Consider the following 21,981-nt stretch of genomic DNA (forward strand, 5'->3'; position numbering starts at 1 on the left):
TAAATATAGATATACTTTGCACATCTATAGTTTTTTTTAGTAATGCTTGTTGTAACTTTCTGACCCCGTGCCCCTACTAGAGCATCTGTTACAAAAAAAGAGCTTAACAGCTTGTCGGATTTCTCGTGCAGTATAAATGTAAACAACCTAATCTCGATTGCCATGGCAACCACCACCAACCCCCTACCCAAGATGGCTTCCTCAGCGACTACGGAAGCCGCTCACAACCACAACGCCCCCCCCCCTCCACCCCTCCCCCCCAGCGATCGCGGTTCCGCGATTGTGAAATACGAGACGCATGGAGGCTCACGTGGATGACAGCGGGCGGGGTAAAAGCGAAGTGGAGAATGAGTTTGCGTGATTCGTTCGGGGAATGAAACACTCGCCGACGAGGGGAGCGTGCTAAGCTGCTGCTACTGCCGTGGCTGCCGTGGCTATGCGTTGACCACGCGGTCGTCCGTAGACGCGTGCGTCTGTGTTTTACTTTTTACTCTTCGTTGAACTTCTTTCGCACCGTACGTAGCCAACCGTGCTAACCGTAGCGTAGTGTATTGTGCAGTGTATCATAGTGTAGTGTATGGTAGTATAGTGTAGTGTATAGTAGTGTAGTGTATAGTAGTGAAGTCTATAGTGTAGTGTATAGTAGTGTAGTGTATCGTGGTGTATGGTGTGTATCGTAGTGTATATTGTACTATGTAGTGTATAATATTTACTGTGTAGTGTATAGTGTAGTGTATTGTAGTGTATCGTAGTGTTTCATAGTGTAGTGTACTGTGTAGTGTACTGTGTAGTGTATAGTAGTGTAGTGTATAGTAGTATGTATGTTGAACTTCTTTCGCACCATACGTAACCAACCGTGCTAATCGGGGGTGCTTATGCACATGGCACTTTAATTATTTTATTCGTGACCCAAATTGCTTTGGGTCACGAAAACAATCCTGCGGAGGGAGCTGGTAGGAACGTTGGGTTGCTCGGTCAATGGCCTGCAGGGTCAACGGCGGCGTGGTGTATTCCGCAAATATGCCCGACTGTGAGGGCGGGCACAAGCCGGCGTGAGTAGGTTAAATGTTGAGTTTTATAAGGGCACCACGGGGTGACCAGCCCCTCCCCACCCAGCCCCTCCCCACCCAGCCCCTCCCCACCCAGCCCCTCCCCACCCAGCCCCTCCCCACCCAGCCCCTCCCCACCCAGCCCCTCCCCACCCAGCCCCTCCCCACCCTCCCCTCCCCACCCAGCTTCACGGGTACCCGTACCCGGCCGGGTACGGGTACCCGTTTGCGACCCTAGTGCGGCCGGGTATGGTACGGGTAGGCCGTGAGTCACTGGTGAGTCACCGTTTGTCACTCATTTCCCAACGTCTTGTCTCTTCTCACAATTCAAGTTCCTAGAATCAACCCACCCGCGCCTGCAACATGGCTTCATCCCAGAGGTCGCAATCAGGTACCCGATACCCGTACCCTACCCGTACCCAGCCGGGTACGGGTACGGGTATCCGTTTGCGACCCTGGTGCGGCCAGGTACGGGTACGGGGAATGAAAACCCGTTTGCAACCTCTGCTGCAGGGGACACGGTGGCGGGGCGTGACGAGGGAGGCCTCTCCGGGGTGAGGTCCGTGGTGCTGGTGCTCTCCGGCAAAGGCGGAGTGGGCAAGAGCACCGTGAGCACGCAGCTGGCGCTGGCGCTGCGCAACGCCGGGCAGAAGGTACCTGGGTGGCGGTGGTTGAACGACATCATCGGCTCTGGGGTGGTGCGGCAATCGGTTCTATTTTGATGTCGCTGGGCTGTAGTCGCTCTCTCTTTCAGAAGCGACACCTGGCTGTCGCAAATAAAAGCTCTACGAAGTGGCTTGTCGTTGTCATCACGCGGAAATGTATTGGAGCCAAATGCTGATTTAGAATCAATACTCGTGATTCTAAATGTGGAGGGGGAATAACGGAGAACCCGGAGAAAAATCAACGCGACCACGGGGAGAGAGAGACACGCAAACTCCAAATATACAGCAGCAGGCGTTAGGGTTGGGACCGAACCCACGACCTCCTGTATACCAGGCGACGTAGTTAACATGTCCTAGCCACCGTGATGATAACGAGAGAGAGAGATGCAAACTCCAAATGTATACAGTGGCACCTCAGTATACGTCGTTAATTCGTCTTAGAAGGTAGGACTTCTACCGAAAATGGCGTAGACCAAACAAATAATTCCCATAAGAAATAAAGGGAAAGGAAATAATCCGTTCCAGAGGATAAGAAATTATATTTTATATGGCATATTATACATTAATGGGGTTGTATAAAATAATTTAGACACTACTTATTACTAAAATGCATACATAAATTAAAATAAATACATAAATAAATTAAAATAAATACATACATATTTTTTTTTTAAATGTAACGTCACTTTACCTTGCTGAGAGGAGTTGATGGCCTACGAGGATGGTGGTGAGGAAGGGGAGGAGGAGGAGATGTTATTTTTTGGAAGGAGAGTCCCCTTCCATTAAAACTTCAGGAAGCTGAAATTCTGGGTTTTTTTTCTCTTTTCTGTCTTTCTTTTGACTTGGACCTGGTTGAGGTTAACCAGGTTTGAGTTTTACTAAAAACCTGTCCGTTGAAGTTTGTTTTTGCCTTCTGCTAAGAATGAACGAGATCTACAGGCAGACTGAGGAGCGGCGCTTTGTTTCAGCCGTGAACGGCGTTTCCGCGGGTACACGTTGACTCATCCCGACCCATACAAGTTGTAGCAAGCGCGTCGTATCCCAAGCAAGACGTCGTATCCCAAGACATTTTTGTCTCGTCAAAACACGACGTATACCCGGCTGCGTACGGGTAGCCGGGTATCGGGTAGGGTACGGGTATCGGGTACCCGGTTGCCACCTCTGCTCACAGCGCTGCCCCTCCGCCCCCCGCCCCCCGCGCTAGGTGGGGCTGCTGGACGTGGACCTGTGCGGCCCCAGCGTGCCGCGCATGTTGGGCCTGCAGGGCCGCGCCGTGCACCAGTGCGCCGCCGGGTGGCTGCCCGTGTACGCGGACGCCGGGCGCCGTCTCGCCGTCATGTCCGTGAGCTTCCTGCTGGCGCAGGCCGACGACGCCGTCGTGTGGAGAGGCCCCAAGAAGAACGGTGCGGCACCGCGCCGGGGCTCGTTGTTTACGTGCGCGGGGTGTGCGGGTGTGTGCAGGTGTGTACAGGTGTGTCAGTGTGTGTAAGTGTGTGTGTGTCAGTTGGAGGCAGTCGCCCTCAAAAACAACGGAGGGCGGAGGAGCGACGCTCACAACAACGAGCGGAGCGCCGGGCGGTAAAACGCATAAAGTTGGCACAGTAGGGAGCACAGTTGGTGTATCTACCAGTCATCTCAGTCAGTCAACCCACGGCACCTGTGTCTGTCCCATGGCCGTCTGCAAGCAGCGACAGCCTTCGACGCTTCACGTGGCCTCACAGTGCACCTAGCCTGGCACAAGTTCAGTGTTGTCGTCACTGCAACTTGATGGCGAATGGCGGTTGTTGTTGTTGTTGATGATGTCGTCGTGTGGTTTGTGTATTGTGCTGAGTAGCAATGATCAAGCAGTTTGTGAGCGACGTGCTGTGGGGAGAGCTGGACTTCCTGCTCGTGGACACCCCGCCTGGAACGTCGGACGAGCACATGGCCGTGCTGGAGAGCCTGCGCGGCCGCTCACCCGCTGGAGCCTTGCTCGTCACCACGCCACAGGTGGGCCCGCTCGCTCACCCGCTCACTCACCCGCTCGCCCACTCGCTCACCCACCAGCTCGCTCGCTCACCCACTCACACGCTGGTGCCTTGCTCGTCACCACTCCACAGGTGGGCCCGCTCGCTCACCCGCTCACTCACCCGCTCGCCCACTCGCTCACCCACCAGCTCGCTCGCTCACCCGCTTACTCACCCGCTCGCCCACTTGCTCACCCACCAGCTCGCTCGCTCACCCACTCACACGCTGGTGCCCTGCTCGTCACCACTCCACAGGTGGGCCCGCTCGCTCACCCGCTCACTCACCCGCTCGCCCACTTGCTCACCCACCAGCTCGCTCGCTCACCCACTCACACGCTGGTATCCTGCTCGTCACCACTCCAAAGGTCGTCCCATGAGCTCACCCACCCGGTCACTCGCCCCGCTCGCTCACCCACTTATTTACTCACTTACCCACCCACTTAATCACCCACCGACTCGCTCACCCACTCACCTGCTCGCTCACCCGCTCGCTCATCTCCTAGCCACCGCGTGTGGCTCTCCTGGATAAATAACTTATATAATAATAGTTCTAAATAAGTAAACTAATATCACGTTCCTTGTCTCTGCTACCTCCCCCGGCCCCCCCCACCCCCCCCTGCTCTGTCCACGGGCAGGAGGTGTCGGTGGGCGACGTGAGGAGGGAGCTGACGTTCTGCAGTAAGACGGGGCTCAAGGTGCTGGGCATCATCGAGAACATGAGTGGCTTTGTGTGCCCCCATTGTTCCGTGAGTTTCGCCGTTGTCGTGGTCGTTGTGATTGTTGTTGTTGTCGTGGTTGTTGTTGTCGTGGTTGTTATTGTCGTGGTCGTTGTGGTGGTTTTCGTGGCCGTCGTGGTTGTTGTTGTGGTGGTTTTCGTGGTGGTTTTCGTGGCCGTCGTGGTCGTTGTGATTGTTGTTGTTGTCGTGGTTGTTGTCGCGCTTGTGGTGGTGGTTGTCGTGGTTGTTGTGGTTGTTGTGGTTGTCATCGTGGTTGTCCTGGTGGTTGTTGTTGTTGTGGTTGTTGTTGTCGCGCTTGTGGCGGTTGTTGTTGTTGTGGTTGTTGTGGTTGTCGTCGTGGTGGTTGTTGTTGTGGTTGTCGGTCTGTAACCTCCCACCGCAGAGGAAAACCATCCCCCCCATTCTCTCCCACATGTTGTTTGTTGAACTTCTATCGCACCGTACGTAGCCAACCGTGCCAATCGGAGGTGCAATGAGCATGATTGGCCAACCCTGCTGTGGTTGGCTGGCTGGCGTCGGAGTCCAAATTCTCCACGTTCTAATATTACCCCGCGCACCGCTCATTGGGATTATAGTGTACACAGCAGTAATCGTCGCCCCATACTGGCACCAGACTAATGCCCCCAGCAGGTCACTCTTGCAAATTAGGCTTGTTTCTGACCCGGTTGAAATTAAATCAACGCGGACTTCTTTCCAGGTGAGTATCAAGGGTGCGACGTGGTGACTGGGAGATGTTAACTCCCTCGCCTGGTACACAGGAGGTCGTGGGTTCTATCCCGACCCTGACGCCTGCTGCTGTATACTTGGAGTATGAATGTTCTCCCCGTGGTCGCGTGGATTTTCTCCATTTAGAATCACGCCTTTCGAGTATTTGTCTGCTATAAATGTCCACGTGATGATGAGCCACTTGGTTGAGCTATCATTTGCGACCAGGTCGCTTCAGAAAAATGAGCTACGTAGCTCAGTGCTGCCTTACCTGGTGAGATAAAAAAATTAACCCGTAAAAACAAAGTTTTTCACTATAAATTCCTTTATATGCGTGGCATCGGTTTTATTTTATTATTCATTTCTGTTTTTCTTGAGTAAGAGTTTCATTTTTATCACATTGGTATTTTAAATTAAATATGAAATTTTTTTTTTTCTAAAAAGTGGAAAATTTTGGAACAAAATTTTCACTAAAATAAATTGTCACGCACAACGAGATGTGTGCAAAATGTCAGCTCGATTGGATCACGGGAAGTGGGTTAAAAAACGACCGAAAGATTTGCACGGTCGTAAGCGCGCAAGCAAGCAAGTGAACTTAATATAAAGGATTTAAAAATAGTTTGAAATGAAAGCGAATCGTCGTCAGGTTTGGTATCCGCGCACGGCACGTTCTTGAAACGTACCATCGTGTGAGGGCATCCCGAGCGAGGCGTGACCTCTGCCGTTGCAGGAGTGTAGCAACGTGTTCTCCAAGGGCGGCGGGGAGGCGCTGGCCGATGAATTCAAGGTCCCCTTCCTGGGTGAGTTGAATCGATCGACCAATCACCCGCTTCCTTCCTTCCTTCGCACCTGCTTATTTTATACACTTTAACACGTAGGCTTTCGCGACCAATATCATCCGACCACAAATCTGGCTGTCGCCTGATGATGCCGGTTGTAATTACTGGCGAAACGTCGTACTCAGATTGTAAATGTTGTGGCTTTGCTCTCCAACTCACAACCGGTGTGCTGTACTAGTATACTACACTACACTATACACTATACTATACACTACACTATACACTACACTATACACTACACTATACACTGCACTATACACTACACTATACACTACACTATACACTAGTGCTGTACTAGTGACGAACTGGGACGTTCTGTTTACTTGACAACCCTTACTAGTTGGCTGCGTCGGGGTGGTGGCGGATTTAACGACACAACATTTACATATTTCCGCGATCCAACCCCAAAAAAACCCTGTATCATGGGTTTTTTAAAATACACGTCGGACGGTCTATTCTGGATGACCGCAGCCACCCACAGCTTCCCACGGCCACCCCATGAAGCACCCGCCCTGGTACGTGCCCCCCCCCCCACCCCCCTCTAGGCTGCGTGCCGGTGGAGCTGCAGCTGGCGCGGTGCGGTGAGGACGGCCGCTCCCTGCTGGAGGCCTCGCCGGAGAGCGGCGCTCACCAGATCCTGCAGGCCATCGCCCAGCGGCTCATCATTGACCACGGCGGTGACGGTGGCGGCGGCGGCGGGAGTGTTACGGCGAGTGTGGCCGTGCCGTGACCGTCTGGCGATGCAAACTTGCTGGCCCCCGTCTGGCGATGCAAACTTGCTTTCCATCTTCGGGGTGCCGCGTTGGCAAGATCTTAACTACCTCGCCGGGTATGCAGGAGGTCACGGGTTCGATTGCGATCCATACAATGCCTCTCTTCTTCCCATGGTCGCGTGGACTTTTCTCCGGGTCCTCCGGTTTTTCCCCTCCACTTTTACAATCGACATCACCACGCGTTTAGTGTATTTGGCTGCAATGCACTTCCCCACGCGACGATGGTGAGCCACTTCAGCGGGCTGTCATTTGTGGCGGCCAGGCTACACAGCTCAGCGGAGCCTTACCTGGTTAAAAAAATAAACATTTGTTTCGCAGTAGCAACTCGGAGAATTGAAATCATTGGTTCGATCGTCACGCGACTAACATTGTCGCTGCTGTGCGCTGAGCGGGGGTGGGACCAGGTGATCGCTTGAAGGTGTCCCTAAGAAGTAGCTCTACGAGATATATATATCCGCTTCTGCGGGCCCTTTTTTTCTCTTCACACACATTTGCGCTGCTTTGCGAGCGTTCCGGACGTCTACTGCGGCTCGTGACGCGACACAAAGAGCGTCGTTAATTAGCAGCAGCGGCCGCGGCAGTAGCAGCGGCCGGTTGCACTGAAGGACTTCACGTGAAGACGTTAAAGTTGCGGAGGTCTGCAGCGAAGGGAAACGCTCGCTGGAGGTTTATTTTCACCGTGGGTCAAGGTGGTCCTCTCGGCAGAGGTCGCAACCGGGTACCCGATACCCGTACCCTATCCGATACCCGGCTACCCGTACCCGGCCGGGTACGGGTAGCCGTTTGCAACCCTGGTGCGGCCGGGTACGGGTACGGGTAGGCTGTGAGTCACTGGTGAGCAACCGTTTGTCACTCATTTCGGGTAGGGTACGGGTAGGGAACGGGTACCCATTTGCGACCCTGGTGCGGCCGGGTACGGGTAAGGAATCAAAACCCGTTTGCGACCTCTGCCTCTCGGCAACTCCCTCTGACCTGCACGGTCACCGTGCATGGGGAGGTGGGCATGGTGGGGGGGAGTTGGGGAAGAGGAGTGAAGCTTTCAGGGCCCAGTGGTTCACGAGACAAAGATCCCCCCGTGTCGTCTTCACAGACTGTTGGGGGCAAGTGCTGTCGGCAAGCAGCAGGTCCTAATTTGAGGCTGAGTCGACCTAGGGAAGGCCCAGAACCGGTTCAGTTAATCGTCAATGGTGTTGGCCGTGAGCGGGAATCGAACTCGGGTCGCCAGGTTCATCGCGCAAGCCCGCTAACCGTCGTGCCACCGCTCTACGAGACACGCATGCATGCGCTGTGTAAGCAAATCATCGCTATGCATTCCCAGGAGACCGATTAAAATTTACACGCGATTCGCCATCTTTCTGTGCTTAAAATGTTTTATTTCATTGAATGTTTCCATCATTGGCACACCGACATTACACCAATTGTAGAAAAATACCCCCAAAAAATGGATTGCTTTGGTCCCTGATTGATCATTAAAAGCATTTGTATAAAAAAAAACCCGGCAGCCCTGGTCCAACAACACCCATCATCCACAAGCTCGCACCACCACACAAAAAACAAAGATCCCCCATATAGCCTGAACAGAATGTTGTGGCAAGTCCTATAAGCAAGCAGCACCATTGAAGGCCGGCACCACGCCCGGGCCGCCTTTGTCTCCCTAGTGGCGATGTTTACACCGCACCAGGCACTCATTTGAGGCTGAGTCGACCTAGAAGTTCACCCCTAGCCCCCCACTGCGAAAACTTGGCAGGAACCTCCTGAAAAAACGAGACCCGAAACTCGGTGAGGCTTTCTTGAGTGCCACAACCGGCATCATCAGCCAGAGTTGTGGATAAATCCTGTTTCAGTCTCACTCGAATTCTAAATGTTGTGGGTTTCCTCTCAACACACTGGTATGCTGTACTAATAACGAATTGCCACGTTTTATTAAGTGACAAACCTTCGATTTAAAGCTTTCGTGACTGCAGGGATTCATCTTCTTGGTTCTTTCGGTAAAGTCACGTAGAAGGGAAATAATAAAAATTAAACAATAAAATAATTCTCACGACGTTTCGGCCACAACGCAAGCAGCCGTCTTCAGGTGGAGAACAGGTCTGTCGAGAGAGTCTGAATGGCACGCCCCACCTGAAGACGGCTGCTTGCGTTGTGGCCGAAACGTCGTGAGAATTATTTTATTATGTTTTATTTTTATTATTTTATTACTTTCCTTCTACGTGACTTTACAGAAAGAACCAAGAAGGTGACAAACCTTACTAATTGGCTGTGTCGGGTGGTGGTGGCGGGTTTAAGGACGCATATTTACGCGATCTATAACCTATTACAGATAATATTGGTCGCGAAATCCTGCTGCTCCATGATTGGCGTGGCATTGCCCGTTCAGTGGAGTGTCTCTGCCCATGTATGGTCATTGTGGCACTTTAATTAATGTATCGCATTGATTCTGCTCGCATGGGGGGGGGGGGGGTCAATCGCTTGCGTCGATTAATTGGCAAGCCGATACACGGATCGGGTGATCCCATTGGTGATCTCAGCGGCGGATCGATAGCGAGCTGTGCATCGGAGTGTTGCCACGTTATTTATGTTACTCACTATCGGCGATTGTTGGCTATCCGCGAATCGCATTTGGAACTCACAACACGGCTATTGCATCGACACCGATAAAGTTAGGAGAAGTAAAATGATGTTACTGGGCAGTATCATCATTCAAGGTAAGTTCATTTATAAACGACTAGCTTTACTACCCGGCCACCTTTGTCCCCCCAGTGGCGATGTTCACACACCACACCGGTTACTCGTTTGAGGCTGAGTCGACCTAGGGGAGGCCCAGGACCGGTTGAAATAATCGTCACCGGTGGTGGCCGTGAGCGGGAATCGAACTCGGGTTGCCGGGTTCGTAGCGCGGCGCGCTAACCACTACACCACCGCTCCCCCCACACAAACGTGTCCATAGGTACACATACACGCGCTTGCTGCAGAGACACAACTTTCCGGGTGCGTACGGCAGTAAACGACTAAAATAATAAACCAACGCTGCGCGAAGAACGCCTTAGACCTGCAACACATTTGTTTGGCACTTTGCAAATGTGTTGGGGGGTGACATCAGCAGGCACACTGCGTGACGCTTCCGCATGCGGGTGACATCACAGATGTGACGTCACAGCTCACTTGCCGTGCAAAATATATCCATTATTGCACCTCCCCCCCCCTCCCAAAAAAAATAGAAAAGTATTTTTATTATTTTTGTACAGTCTGGAAAGTACCCACATGGCAAATTTGAAGTTTGTTGCATGTCGGGAAGTACGCTAAACATTTTGAACAAACACAATCACAAATTTCCCTTTTATATAGAAAGATAATACCTGAATATTGTTTATGTTTATTATAAAAAAAATAATTTGTGTTGTAATTTTCATGCATTAATAGCTTATTTATGCATTCATTTATGGTCATTCATGGAATGTGCTATTCACAATCATCTCGGGAACGTATCTCTCGTTGCAAATAATGAGGGATTACCGTATAATTATTTTCTTGGTTCTTTCGGACGCTGTCTTTCCGACAGACCTGTTCTTCACCTGAGGACGGCTGCTTGCGTTGTGGCTGAAACGTCGTGAGAATTGTATTTTATTATGTTTTATTATTTTATTATTTCCCTTCTACGTGACTTTACCGAAAGAACCAAGAAGATGAATCCCTGTAGTCACGAAAGCTTTAAATCGAAAAGTATAACTATTTATTTGAATCCAGAATGAAATAGTGATAAAAAAAAAAAATTCGATTCCGATGGTGCCTGTGGGCTGTTCAGCACGACGCCGTTGGGCAGAACGGCACGTCGCTGTTCGGCACGACGTCGAAAACGTCGGAGAACGAATGGCGCTGGGCGACACGACCGTAGGCACCTTCACCGCGATTGTTTACATCAAAGCATGACGCGCAGCTAAGCGATTGAAAGGAGGCGAAGGCAATGGAGAAGGATGCAGGCAGGATGTGTCCGGGTGTGCCTAGGCGGTCTCGCACAGGTAGAGGCTCTTTGTGAGTGTGGTCTCCACAACAGGGATGACCTTAACTTTTCCGGATTTGAAAGGAAGGTCTTGATTTCCTATCTCCTTGGTCACCTGTCCCACCACGCGGGGCAACACAGCAGCGGCAAGCCGCGATGAGTACAGAGCACTTGTTATACATTATATACTACATACACTCGCTATACACTATATACTACATACACTCGCTATACACTATATACTACATACACTCGCTATACATTATATACTACATCCACTCGCTATACATTATATACTACATACACTCGCTATACACTATATACTACATACACTCGCTATACACTATATACTACATACACTCGCTATACACTATATACTACATACACTCGCTATACATTATATACTACATACACTCGCTATACACTATATACTACATCCACTCACTATACATTATATACTACATACACTCGCTATACACTATATACTACATACACTCGCTATACACTATATACTACATACACTCACTATACATTATATACTACATACACTCGCTATACACTATATACTACATACACTCGCTATACACTATATACTACATACACTCGCTATACACTATATACTACATACACTCGCTATACATTATATACTACATACACTCGCTATACATTATATACTACATACACTCGCTATACACTATATACTACATACACTCGCTATACACTATATACTACATACACTCGCTATACACTATATACTACATACACTCGCTATACATTATATACTACATACACTCGCTATACATTATATACTACATACACTCGCTATACATTATATACTACATCCACTCGCTATACACTATATACTACATACACTCGCTATACACTATATACTACATACACTCGCTATACACTATATACTACATACACTCGCTATACACTATATACTACATACACTCGCTATACATTATATACTACATCCACTCGCTATACATTATATACTACATACACTCGCTATACATTATATACTACATACGCTCGCTATACATTATATACTACATACACTCGCTATACATTATATACTACATACACTCGCTATACATTATATACTACATACACTCACTATACATTATATACTACATACACTCGCTATACATTATATACTACATCCACTCACTATACATTATATACTACATACACTCACTATACATTATATACTACATACACTCGCTATACATTATATACTACATACGCTCGCTATACATTATATACTACATACACTCGCTATACACTATATACTACATCCACTCGCTATACATTATATACTACATCCACTCGCTATACACTATATACTACATACACTCGCTATACATTATATACTACATACGCTCGCTATACATTATATACTACATACACTCACTATACATTATATACTACATACGCTCGCTATACATTATATACTACATACACTCGCTATACACTATATACTACATACACTCACTATACATTATATACTACATACACTCGCTATACACTATATACTACATACACTCGCTATACATTATATACTACATACGCTCGCTATACATTATATACTACATACGCTCGCTATACATTATATACTACATACGCTCGCTATACATTATATACTACATACACTCGCTATACACTATATACTACATCCACTCGCTATACATTATATACTACATCCACTCGCTATACATTATATACTACATACGCTCGCTATACATTATATACTACATACACTCGCTATACATTATATACTACATACGCTCGCTATACATTATATACTACATCCACTCGCTATACATTATATACTACATCTACTCGCTATACATTATATACTACATCTACTCGCTATACATTATATACTACATACACTCGCTATACATTATATACTACATCCACTCACTATACACTATATACTACATCTACTCGCTATACATTATATACTACATACGCTCGCTATACATTATATGCTACATACACTCGCTATGCATATATACATACACTCACTATACATTATATACTACATACGCTCGCTATACATTATATACTACATACGCTCGCTATACATTATATACTACATACACTCACTATACACTATATACTACATACACTCGCTATACACTATATACTACATACGCTCGCTATACATTATATACTACATCCACTCGCTATACATTATATACTACATCCACTCGCTATACATTATATACTACATCTACTCGCTATACATTATATACTACATCTACTCGCTATACATTATATACTACATACGCTCGCTATACATTATATACTACATACACTCGCTATACATTATATACTACATACGCTCGCTATACATTATATACTACATCCACTCGCTATACATTATATACTACATACACTCGCTATACATTATATACTACATCCACTCGCTATACATTATATACTACATCCACTCGCTATACATTATATACTACATACACTCACTATACATTATATACTACATCTACTCGCTATACATTATATACTACATCTACTCGCTATACATTATATACTACATACGCTCGCTATACATTATATACTACATACGCTCGCTATACATTATATACTACATACGCTCGCTATACATTATATACTACATCCACTCGCTATACATTATATACTACATCCACTCACTATACATTATATACTACATCCACTCGCTATACATTATATACTACATCTACTCGCTATACATTATATACTACATCCACTCGCTATACATTATATACTACATACACTCACTATACACTATATACTACATCCACTCGCTATACATTATATACTACATACGCTCGCTATACATTATATACTACATCCACTCGCTATACATTATATACTACATCCACTCGCTATACATTATATACTACATACACTCGCTATACACTATATACTACATCCACTCGCTATACATTATATACTACATCCACTCGCTATACATTATATACTACATACACTCGCTATACATTATATACTACATCCACTCGCTATACACTATATACTACATCCACTCGCTATACATTATATACTACATACACTCGCTATACACTATATACTACATCCACTCGCTATACATTATATACTACATACACTCGCTATACACTATATACTACATACGCTCGCTATACATTATATACTACATCCACTCGCTATACATTATATACTACATCCACTCGCTATACATTATATACTACATACACTCGCTATACATTATATACTACATACACTCGCTATACATTATATACTACATCCACTCGCTATACATTATATACTACATACACTCGCTATACATTATATACTACATACACTCGCTATACATTATATACTACATACACTCGCTATACATTATATACTACATACACTCGCTATACATTATATACTACATACACTCGCTATACATTATATACTACATACGCTCGCTATACACTATATACTACATCCACTCGCTATACATTATATACTACATACACTCGCTATACACTATATACTACATCCACTCGCTATACATTATATACTACATACGCTCGCTATACATTATATACTACATACACTCGCTATACATTATATACTACATCTACTCGCTATACATTATATACTACATACGCTCGCTATACATTATATACTACATACACTCACTATACATTATATACTACATACGCTCGCTATACATTATATACTACATACACTCACTATACACTATATACTACATCCACTCGCTATACACTATATACTACATACACTCGCTATACACTATATACTACATACACTCGCTATACACTATATACTACATCCACTCGCTATACACTATATGCTACATACACTCGCTATACATTATATACTACATCCACTCGCTATACACTATATACTACATACACTCGCTATACACTATATACTACATACACTCACTATACACTATATACTACATCCACTCGCTATACATTATATACTACATACGCTCGCTATACACTATATACTACATCCACTCGCTATACACTATATGCTACATACACTCGCTATACACTATATACTACATACACTCGCTATACACTATATACTACATACACTCGCTATACACTATATACTACATCCACTCGCTATACACTATATGCTACATACACTCGTACATGATATATTACATACACTTGTTTATGCTACATAATGGTATTCAGTTTAACACGTAGGCTTTCACGACCAATATCCATAATAATAATACATAAATGTGTCATTAAATTGTAAAATAATACATGCCTATACAGGGCACCATACGTTGAGACAACTTTTGGAATTCAGTATTCTTTATTAAGTTTCTTTCACAGCTTCTCACTATACTCATTCCTCTGCTCTATAGCTCCTTCACGCTGTTGGCAGACAGCGTGAGAGGGAGAGAGAGGGAGAGAGAGACTGCGTGCGTCCTGGGAACTCAACACCTGCCGTACTGGTTGGCCTGTGGCCGCATAAACGGCGCTTGAGGTATTCGTACGGCCCGCTGGCTAACACACAAAAATGCCACCATTTGGCCTTTTCTGATTCACCAATCGTGTGACGGTAATCGCCGCACTGATTTACAAAAAACAAATCGCGTGGATTTTTTTCCACTGGGGTCCTCCCGGTTTTTCCCTCCACGTTTAGAATCGGCAAAGTGCGTTTAACAGAGTTATTTCGCCGCTATAAATTTCCCACGTGATAAGCCACTTCGTTGAGCTATCATTTGTAACAGCCAGGCCTTCTGAAAAAATAACTACATAGCCCAGCAGGATCCTTACCTGGTAAAAAAGTGCTGTGCCCACATTAATAGGTGCTCGCTAACAGCACTTGCACCAACAGTCTGTTGAAGGCTATTTGGGGGATCTTTGTCTATGGGGGCGGAGGGGGGGGCCTCACCATCGTCATCATGTCCATAACGTGCATGGTGTCCATGTGCTGAAGGAAGACCTTGCCAATATTCTGAATCAGCAGGGATCCCTCATTCCGCGTGCGGAAGGAAAAATGATCTGCGTGTTACACACAGTGGTCAATATTACAGCAGTTGGAGACACCCAGGGTCAATAAGTCACTGACGAGGCCACGATAAACCTCCCTATACAGTGAGGGAAAAAAGTATTTGATCCCCTGCTGATTTTGTACGTTTGCCCACTGACAAAGAAATTATCAGTCGTTAATTTTAATGGTAGGTTTATTTGAACAGTGAGAGACAGAATAACAACAACAAAATCCAGAAAAACGCATGTCAAAAATGTTATAAATTGATTTGCATTTTAACGAGGGAAATAAGTATTTGACCCCTCTGCAAAACATGAATTAGTACTTGGTGGCAAAACCCTTGTTGGCAATCACAGAGGTCAGACGTTTCTTGTAGTTGGCCACCAGCTTTGCACACATCTCAGGAGGGATTTTGTCCCACTCCTCTTTGCAGATCTTCTCCAAGTACAAAATCAGCAGGGGATCAAATACTTTTTTCCCTCACTGTATCTGGTACCTTCGGGGGAGCTGAACACCTTGAGCATGTCCGCGTACTTCTGCGGACGTAGTGGGATGTCGCTCACGCTGTCCGTCTCCACGTCGTCCTTCTCCTCTGCGACGCGGAGAGACGCGGGGCGACAGGGCGAGATGTTAACTACGTCGCCCGGCGCGCGGGAGGTCGTCGTGGGCACGTTGCTGCACCACGTTGGCGTTACGATTATTATTATTAATTACGCTCCACCCGCAAGAAATAACCGGGGCTGCCCGGCAAATTCGCACCACAAACCTCTGCAACAACAAGCGGCAAACGCGCTACCGTTGGGGCCACGTCATCGCTACCCCATGACAACTTGGAGGGGGGGTGGGGGTACACTTGAGTGGCTAGGAGATGTTAACTACCTCGCCTGGTACGCAGGAGGTGGACGCCTGTTGTACATTTGGAGTTTGCGTGTCTCTCTCTCTGCCCATTGTCCCGTGGATTTTTCTCCGGGTCCACCGGGTTATTCCATCCACATTTACAATCGACATCACCACGCGTTTAGAGTATTTGGCTACTGCGAAAAATGTCCACGTGATGATGATGATGATGAGCCATTTCGTTAAGCTTTAATTTGTGATCGCCAGGTCACTTCTGAAAAAGACGCTCACAGCTCAGTGGACCTTACCTGCTTAAATATATGCTGCCAAGCTTGGTGGTGTTCATTCGGACGCTGTCTTTCCGACAGCCCTGTTCTTCACCTGAGGACCGCTGCTTGCGTTGTGGCCGAAACGTCGTGAGAATTTAATGTTTTATTTTTTTATTTTTATTATTTCCCTTCTACGTGACTTTACCGAAAGAACCAAGAAGAAGCTTTAGAGCTCTATAGGTGCATCTGTTTAACACGCATTTGGCTTTCGCGATCAATAACATCCATAGCTTCTTTTGGGTTAGATCGCGTAAACATCAATGTGTCGTTAAACCTGCCACCACCCGACACGGCAGTCAAAACAAATATTACAGGTAGGAACAACAGTTCCACACTGCCCACCAGGGATTATTTGTCTGTCGTGCATAGCCACGCCCTCGATTTGTATTTCATAGAGCGCTTCGGGCGGGCTCAGCACCACGTGACGCGCCGCCCCACGCAGCTTGCGCCGCGTGACACGGGTCGCACGAATGCGCCGTCCAACCAAGTTCCTACCTGCCCATTCTGAAGGAACGTGTTCCGATTCTGATTCTCGATCATTGTATCGAAAGAAAAAAAACGCATTTCTCTATAATCGCTTTTCGTGGTTACTTACGATGCCCTGCCCCTGCCGCACCATTCGACTAAGCGCATGGTTTGGCTACGTGCGGCACGAGAGAAGTCCGATGTACGCGCGCACAAAGCACGACTCCCCACCCTCCACCCTCCCGGTGTCTCTTATGACCCGGCTGCTATGAACCCGACGACGCCACCTCGCACCTCCCCGGCAGGCCTGGATGATGAACACCTTCGGCTTGTTCTGAAGCGCCACGCACTCCTTCGAGTTGAACTCGTCGAAGACAGAATGCAGCTCCAGCTCCCTTTTGTCGTCGCCCAAGATGCAGTTCTTCCTCCCGTGGGACATGAGGCAGATGACGACGCAGTCCGGGTCTAGCTCGCACACCTGACTCTTAAACGCCTGCAGGTCTTCCTTGATTCCCTGCGTGTACGCGGATCGCGAGCGTGCGTGCGTGCGCGTACACACGGACGACGATGGGTGTGAGAGACTGCGCGTGGGAGCGTTACATCGCGACTGCTCACCCTTCACCCGCACCTCCGATTAGCACGGTTGACTACATACGACAAGACAGAAATTGTCATGCAGAAGATGAAATACGCTATAAACGACAATACACTAGCATACACTACATTACACAACACTAGTGTGTGGTTGGCTACGTACGGCGCTCCTGTGTAACAGTTTCTTTATGTAGCTAATGGACACCCACGATATTTTGTGGCCCTTGTTAGCACACGCATACACACGCGTTGACTACGTACGGTGCGAAAGAAGTCAAACGTGCATACATACACGCTCATCATCAGACACGCACACACGCTCGCAGTACACGAACCGAGGTGTGTTGTTTTTCTCCTTTCGTGACGTTTGCTTTCATCTTGCTAAAGAGCGTTTCCAGCAGTGAAACGTCCCTCTCAGAGCCAGTTCGGTACATATTTCCTCTGTGCATGACGTTCACCATAAACGCATGGATACCTCCCGACTTGATGATGTAGGGATTCTGCAAGAAAACAAAATAAAAACACAACCCCTCAATGCAAATGGTATGGCCTGGCGCTGTCTAACACCCTACAATGGTGTGGTCTGGTGGTGTGGCCTCAGCGCCGGATGGTCTCATACTCGGTGGTACAGTGGAATTGTCGTTCAATTTTAATTACAGCTTCATAACTTGGACCCACACGGCAGCTGCGTTCTATTTGGGTATTGGTAAAAAATAAAACATCGACTTCTGCATTTCGTGAATTTATCACGGCTCAATGGAGCCCTAAATAAGAAACAAATATCGAACCAGAGCAAAAAATGTTTTACCTTGGGATTTTCTTTTGCAGTATCAAAGTTTGAAAAATAACGCATTCCTGCGGAGGGAGCTGGTAGGAACGTTGGGTTGCTCAGTCAATGGCCAGGGTCAACGGCGGCGTGGTGTATTCCGCAAATATGTCCGACTGTGAGGGCGGGCACAAGCCGGCGTGAGTAGGTTAAACGTTGAGTTTTATAAGGGCACCACGGGGTGACCAGCCCCTCCCCACCCAACCCCACCCCTCCCACCCCCCACCCAGCCCCTCCCCACCCGGCCCCTCCCCACCCAGCCCCTCCCCACCCCACCCCTCCCATTTTTGGATGCACGACGGACGGACGGACGCAATAATCCCCTGTGGGCTGGTGTAACCAGGAAGTTCCTACCAGTAAGAATAGGTTTTACCCTCTACCCTATATTGTCAGAGCATGTTCTGTTTGCACGTCCACCGCAAGTACCGCATGTGGTTTAATGCAGACTTGATTCCTCGCAAAAGGTTTATATTTTGTGTTTGAACATCTGAACACCTCCTGGTTTATTGCCAATGCTTTGCCGTTATTTCCAGACCGACCTCCTCCCGCGGGTTTTAGGATACGCGACATGGCCCCCAAATTATCGACAAATACATTTTTTTGGAAGTGCTGCTGAAATACGGTATATGCATGACGGCTCATCCGTACGTGCGATGGTTTCCTCGATAAAATGTGGGCGGAATGATAACCTCCACTGGGTGTCCCGTGGTTGGGGATATTAAGAAGACGGCGAAGCCTCCGATGTTATTCAACATCAAAGGGCTTGCATCAGCTTAAAGGTATTACATTGTGCCTCATACTGAGAAGGGGAGAGCGTGTGATTGGTTGCTTTTGCATATAGTAAACTAAACTATTTTTCGATTTAAAGCTTTCGTGACTGCAGGGATTCATCTTCTTGGTTCTTTCGGTCAGACGCTGTCTTTATGACAGACCTGTTCTTCACCTGAGGACGGCTTCTTGCGTTGTGGCCGAAACGTCGTGAGAATTATTTTATTTTTATTATTTTATTATTTCCATTCTACGTGACTTGACCGAAAGAACCAAGAAGATAAACTATTTTTGTTTAACCAGGTAAGGCCCACTGAGCAATATAGCTCTTTTTCAGAAACAACCTGGCCACAAATGATAGCTCAACGAAGTGGGTTATCATCATGTGATGATAAGCACGGTCGGCTGCGAACAGTGCAAAATAAGTTCAACATACGTACGTACAAACGTGTGAAGCGTGTACTACCTGGAATATCCTGCTTGGTATTCCAATCTTCATCCCATCAAGTGTATCTCTGGACTTCTCACGAGTAACTGAACAGCACAGGCCAGAAACACAACGACCTCCGATTAAGCGCGGCTGGTTACGTACGGCGCAAAAGAAGTTCCACGAACCACCGGACATCCGTGAACAAAAAACAAGTATAACCCGTAAAAACAAAGTTTTTCACTATAAATCCTTTATATGCGTGGCGGCTAGAGTCCTCTCGTCCTCTGGCTTGAGATGGCTGCCACCTATGGGTCAGATGATTGCATTGCACCATTAAGCAATTGGTAATTAAATATAATTTATTTTTTCCTAAAAAGTGTAAAATTTAGAAAAAAAAATTCACGAACATTAATTGTCACGCACAACGAGTCTGTGTGGAAAATGTCAGCTCGATTGGATCACGGGAAGTGGGTTAAAAAACGACCAAAATATTTGCACGGTCGTAAGCAAGCAAGCGAACTTAATATAAAGTATTTAAAAAGAGCGTCACCGACCGTCGGATTCCTCCCGGCGCGCAAACCAAAGGTTCCGATTCTGAAACGCAGGTCGGACAAGAACGGTGCGAGCGGGCCGATTTACAGGCACTGAAGGCGCTGTCCGTCCAGCTGACGTTCTTCAGCGCCTCCCGCACGGCGCCGTGCTCTGCCTCGAGCTCCTTGAGCGCCAGCAGGAACCACGCCGCCCGCACGTCGTCCTTCTTGAAAACGTCGACAAGGTCGCGGGCCAAGTCCTTGTCGTAGGGGTCGCGAGCCACGATCTGCCCAGCGCGCGCGCCAAGGAACTGGGGCAGGCACTTTTCAAGGCAGTCCACCAGCATGCGCTTCCTCTCCACCACCAGCAAGCTGGCGTAGTCATTCCTTGGTGGAGTCGCCATCGTCGCCGTCTCTCGCTCGGCTGTTACCTCTCTGCTCGCCGGCGATAGCATACACGACAGGTGTGACAGCATACGCAACAAGTGCAATCATACTGGTAGGAACCTCCTGGTTACACCAGCCCACAGGGGATTACTGTGTCCGTCGTGCAGGGAGGGGCTGGGTGGGGAGGGGCTGGGTGGGGAGGGGCTGGGTGGGGAGGGGCTGGTCACCCCGTGGTGCCCTTATAAAACTCAACGTTTAACCTACTCACGCCGGCTTGTGCCCGCCACTCAACAGTCGGGCATATTTGCGGAATACACCACGCCGCCGTTGACCCTGCAGGCCATTGACCGAGCAACCCGACGTTCCTACCAGCTCCCTCCGCAGGAATGTGTTTATTTAGACTGGAGGAGGAATCTGATGAGCTATGAAGCTCTTCTTTACGTCACAGATGTCCTGCAATTTCAAGCCTCAACCGGCTGGAACTCCTTTACATCGTGATTGTCATTGTACACGTCTCTAATCGTTTTTTATTAAAACATTTTTTGTTATTGTCATTAAGAGAGCCCAGCATACAATGTGGATTTCAAAAAGTTGGGGGAAAACAAGGGATATCCCTGCACCTCCGACGAACACGATTGGCTATGTATGGTGCGAGAGAAGTTCAACATACATAACAAGCTAGTTGTTGAATATGTTATTGCACCTGTTGCGTATGTTATTGCGCCTAACACATTCCTGCGGAGGGAGCTGGTAGGAACGTTGGGTTGCTCGGTCAATGGCGGCGTGGTGTATTCCGCAAATATGCCCGACTGTGATGGCGGGCACAAGCCGGCGTGAGTAGGTGAAACGTTGAGTTTTATAAGGGCACCACGGGGTGACCAGCCCCTCCCCACCCAGCCCCACCCCTCCCACCCCGCCCCGCCCCACCCTCCCAGCCCCTCCCTTCCCTACCCAGTCCCACCCAGCCCCTCCCCACCCAGCCCCACCCCTCCCACCCCGCCCCACCCTCCCAGCCCCTC

At 47.6% G+C, this 21,981-nt stretch overlaps 2 protein-coding genes across 4 annotated transcripts; one reads left to right on the forward strand and one right to left on the reverse strand.

The window, feature by feature from the left end:
* The first annotated feature begins 290 nt into the window (after positions 1 to 290).
* On the forward strand, positions 291 to 8,166 carry NUBP2 (NUBP iron-sulfur cluster assembly factor 2, cytosolic). The gene is made up of 7 exons (XM_078880584.1): positions 291 to 329; positions 1,563 to 1,702; positions 2,919 to 3,117; positions 3,549 to 3,703; positions 4,356 to 4,466; positions 5,893 to 5,962; positions 6,547 to 8,166. Exons 1-7 carry the CDS (start codon positions 299 to 301, stop codon positions 6,729 to 6,731), a joined length of 891 nt encoding a protein of 296 aa, XP_078736710.1. The 5' UTR covers positions 291 to 298; the 3' UTR covers positions 6,732 to 8,166.
* A 1,884-nt stretch (positions 8,167 to 10,050) lies between these two features.
* On the reverse strand, positions 10,051 to 21,144 carry LOC144950460 (caspase-14-like). 3 transcript variants are annotated; one of them, XM_078880582.1, is made up of 7 exons: positions 20,685 to 21,142; positions 20,082 to 20,149; positions 18,357 to 18,521; positions 17,722 to 17,941; positions 16,293 to 16,388; positions 15,698 to 15,778; positions 10,051 to 10,886 (listed from the first exon to the last, which is right to left on the reverse strand). In XM_078880582.1, exons 1-7 carry the CDS (start codon positions 21,049 to 21,051, stop codon positions 10,834 to 10,836), a joined length of 1,050 nt encoding a protein of 349 aa, XP_078736708.1. In that variant the 5' UTR covers positions 21,052 to 21,142; the 3' UTR covers positions 10,051 to 10,833. The 3 variants fall into 3 exon arrangements, with proteins under 3 accessions (XP_078736708.1, XP_078736707.1, XP_078736709.1); XM_078880581.1 differs by having other exon boundaries at positions 15,698 to 15,807; positions 20,685 to 21,140; XM_078880583.1 differs by lacking the exon at positions 10,051 to 10,886 and having other exon boundaries at positions 15,704 to 15,807; positions 16,293 to 16,386; positions 20,685 to 21,144.
* Positions 21,145 to 21,981: the final 837 nt, after the last annotated feature.

The sequence above is a fragment of the Lampetra fluviatilis genome, chromosome 58, assembly GCF_964198595.1.
Source record: "Lampetra fluviatilis chromosome 58, kcLamFluv1.1, whole genome shotgun sequence".
NCBI lineage: Eukaryota > Metazoa > Chordata > Hyperoartia > Petromyzontiformes > Petromyzontidae > Lampetra > Lampetra fluviatilis.